The sequence below is a fragment of the Haliaeetus leucocephalus genome, unplaced genomic scaffold (assembly GCF_000737465.1).
Source record: "Haliaeetus leucocephalus isolate CR32 unplaced genomic scaffold, Haliaeetus_leucocephalus-4.0 Scaffold310, whole genome shotgun sequence".
Taxonomy (NCBI): Eukaryota; Metazoa; Chordata; class Aves; order Accipitriformes; family Accipitridae; genus Haliaeetus; species Haliaeetus leucocephalus.
Window position 1 is genome coordinate 54,387 of NW_010972746.1, and position 2,027 is coordinate 56,413.

Here is a 2,027-nt window from a genome sequence, read left to right on the forward strand (position 1 = left end):
TTTTTTTAACGAATGGCCAGAGCCGCCAGCCCCCACGATGCATGGGTGCCGTCTTCCATAGCTGCCCTGCAAGGGGTGGGGGGCAAAATGCCGCAGGGGGAAGGCTTGAATGTACCGAAAGCTCCTCTTCTGGCCCCGTCCCTGCCCCCCAGAGCAGGCAGCGCGGGCAGGGCCAAACCCCTTTCTGGAAGGCTCCCTGGCACGGTGGTGCGTTTGGCATCGGTTCGCGTCCCCGCGCTCGGCGCCCGAACTCTCCTCTCTCCTGTTTTCCCCTCAAGGGGTGCGGCGGCGAGGGGGGGAGACCCCCTGTGCCGGGGAAGGGTTGGGGGCAGGCAGCCCCTTGCCGGGCTGTCGCATAGGAATAGCGGATCTGCTGTTTTTTTCGGCTGTAGTACTGAATAAACGGGAGGGTTTCGAAGGATCGTGCCCCCGTTGGCTTCCACAGCTGGATCCCGGCTCCGGCACGGATCCCTCCCCAGCTCCTGGTGACCCCCCACCCCTGGGGTGGTTTTGGGGTGTCGTGTCCCACCAAGCAGGAGAGAGCAGTGGGGTGCAGGGGCAGACATGCCCCCGGGTTTATTTGGGTCAGTTTGCATAGAGACGAGCTGGCAGCTGAGAGGAGCCAGAGCCGGCACTGCCCCGGCACAGGGGAGCCGGGGACCCCCGCGTCTGCCGCGGGGCCGAGCAGAGGCACCGAGCAGTGCCGCGTCCTTCCGAGGGGCTCGGTGCCACGGCCGGGGGCTCCCCATCGATCCAGGGACACCCCCCCTCACCGCGCAGGGTGGGTGCCCGGCAGGGAGACATTGGTGCCGGGGAGCTGCGGTGCGTGGCTGCGGAGCCCCTCGGCCCCCACTGTGGTGTGGAATGGTGAAGGGGCTGGGCTGGCGCTCGGCGGCTGCTGGAAAAAGTAGAGCTGAAAGGAAAAGAAAAACCATGGCGGGGGGATGTACGGACCCCCCCAGGGATACCCCCCCCAGTTGCCACCAGCGGGTACCTTGCAGCCGACGGCGAGGAGGGTGTGCAGGGAGACGACGGCGGCCACCACGGCCAGCGCGGTTGCCCGGCCATCGGCACGGACCAGCGGCCAGAAGGTGAGGGCCAGCACCGACGCTGAGAGCAGCGCGGCCACGGCCAGCAGCAGCCACTGCAGCCAGGTGGCTGGGATCAGCCACAGGACCTGTGGGGACAGCGGCCTGTCACCCTGACATGTCCCGTCCCCCAAAAGCCAGGGACCTCCCTGCCCCGGGACTCACCGCAGTGGGGATGTAGGCGGAGAGGGAGTAGCCATAGACACAGACGGTCTCCAAGAAGCTGTAGGTGCCGGCCCCGTGGCTCTGCCGCCACCGCAGGAACCCCCACAGCGCCAGCGGCACCAGCCAGGCGTAGCAGTAGATGAGGGTGGCGGCGATGGTGACTGGGGTTGGGGGGGGAGAAAGGAGGGGGTTAGGGCACGGCTGGGGTCCCCATGATGGTCCCAGTGTGGGGCAGGCACCATCTGGAGGTCCAGCCCCCCCCTCCTCGAGCTGCAGGGTCGCTGCTGGCGCCCTCCGGCCCCTCACCGTTGTGGAACTGGGGGCTGTAGTGGTAGGTGGGGGACACTCGCTTCTCCGTCAGGTGGGAGAGGTTCCCGCTGACGGCCAGGGCGAACACCAGCGTGGCGCAGATCCAGAAGGGACCTGAGGACGGGGACACACCATCAGCGAGGAGCCGCGACGGCGGCAGCGCCGGGGGTCGGCAGCGGGGACGTCCGCGGCCGCTTCACTCTCACCGTACAGGTCGGGGTTGTTGCGCAGGCGGTGACGCACAAAATTCTTCCCCGGCAGCGGTGTCACCGAGCCCTTGATCCTCTCCAGCACCTACCGGGGAACGAGGGCGGAACCTCAGCCGGGTTGGCGGACGCCGGTGCCGGCTGCCGCGCCGACGGGCGCCGTTACCTGGTGGGTGTCGACGTCGAAGAAGGCCTGGTAGTACTCGAAGGTCCAGAAGCTGCGCGGCCGCCTCTGCCCACCCAGGAGCTGTGTGGGGGG

General features: G+C 68.2%; 1 protein-coding gene across 1 annotated transcript; it reads right to left on the bottom strand.

The window, feature by feature from the left end:
* Window positions 1-686: 686 nt before the first annotated feature.
* Window positions 687-2,021, bottom strand: YIPF2 (Yip1 domain family, member 2; the record flags this gene model as incomplete). The annotated part of the gene is made up of 6 exons (XM_010571208.1): window positions 687-913; window positions 995-1,177; window positions 1,254-1,414; window positions 1,560-1,676; window positions 1,769-1,856; window positions 1,935-2,021. Coding segments are annotated over 6 exons (780 nt in total), but the record flags the coding sequence as incomplete, so codon positions are not given.
* Between the last annotated feature and the right edge of the window lie 6 nt (window positions 2,022-2,027).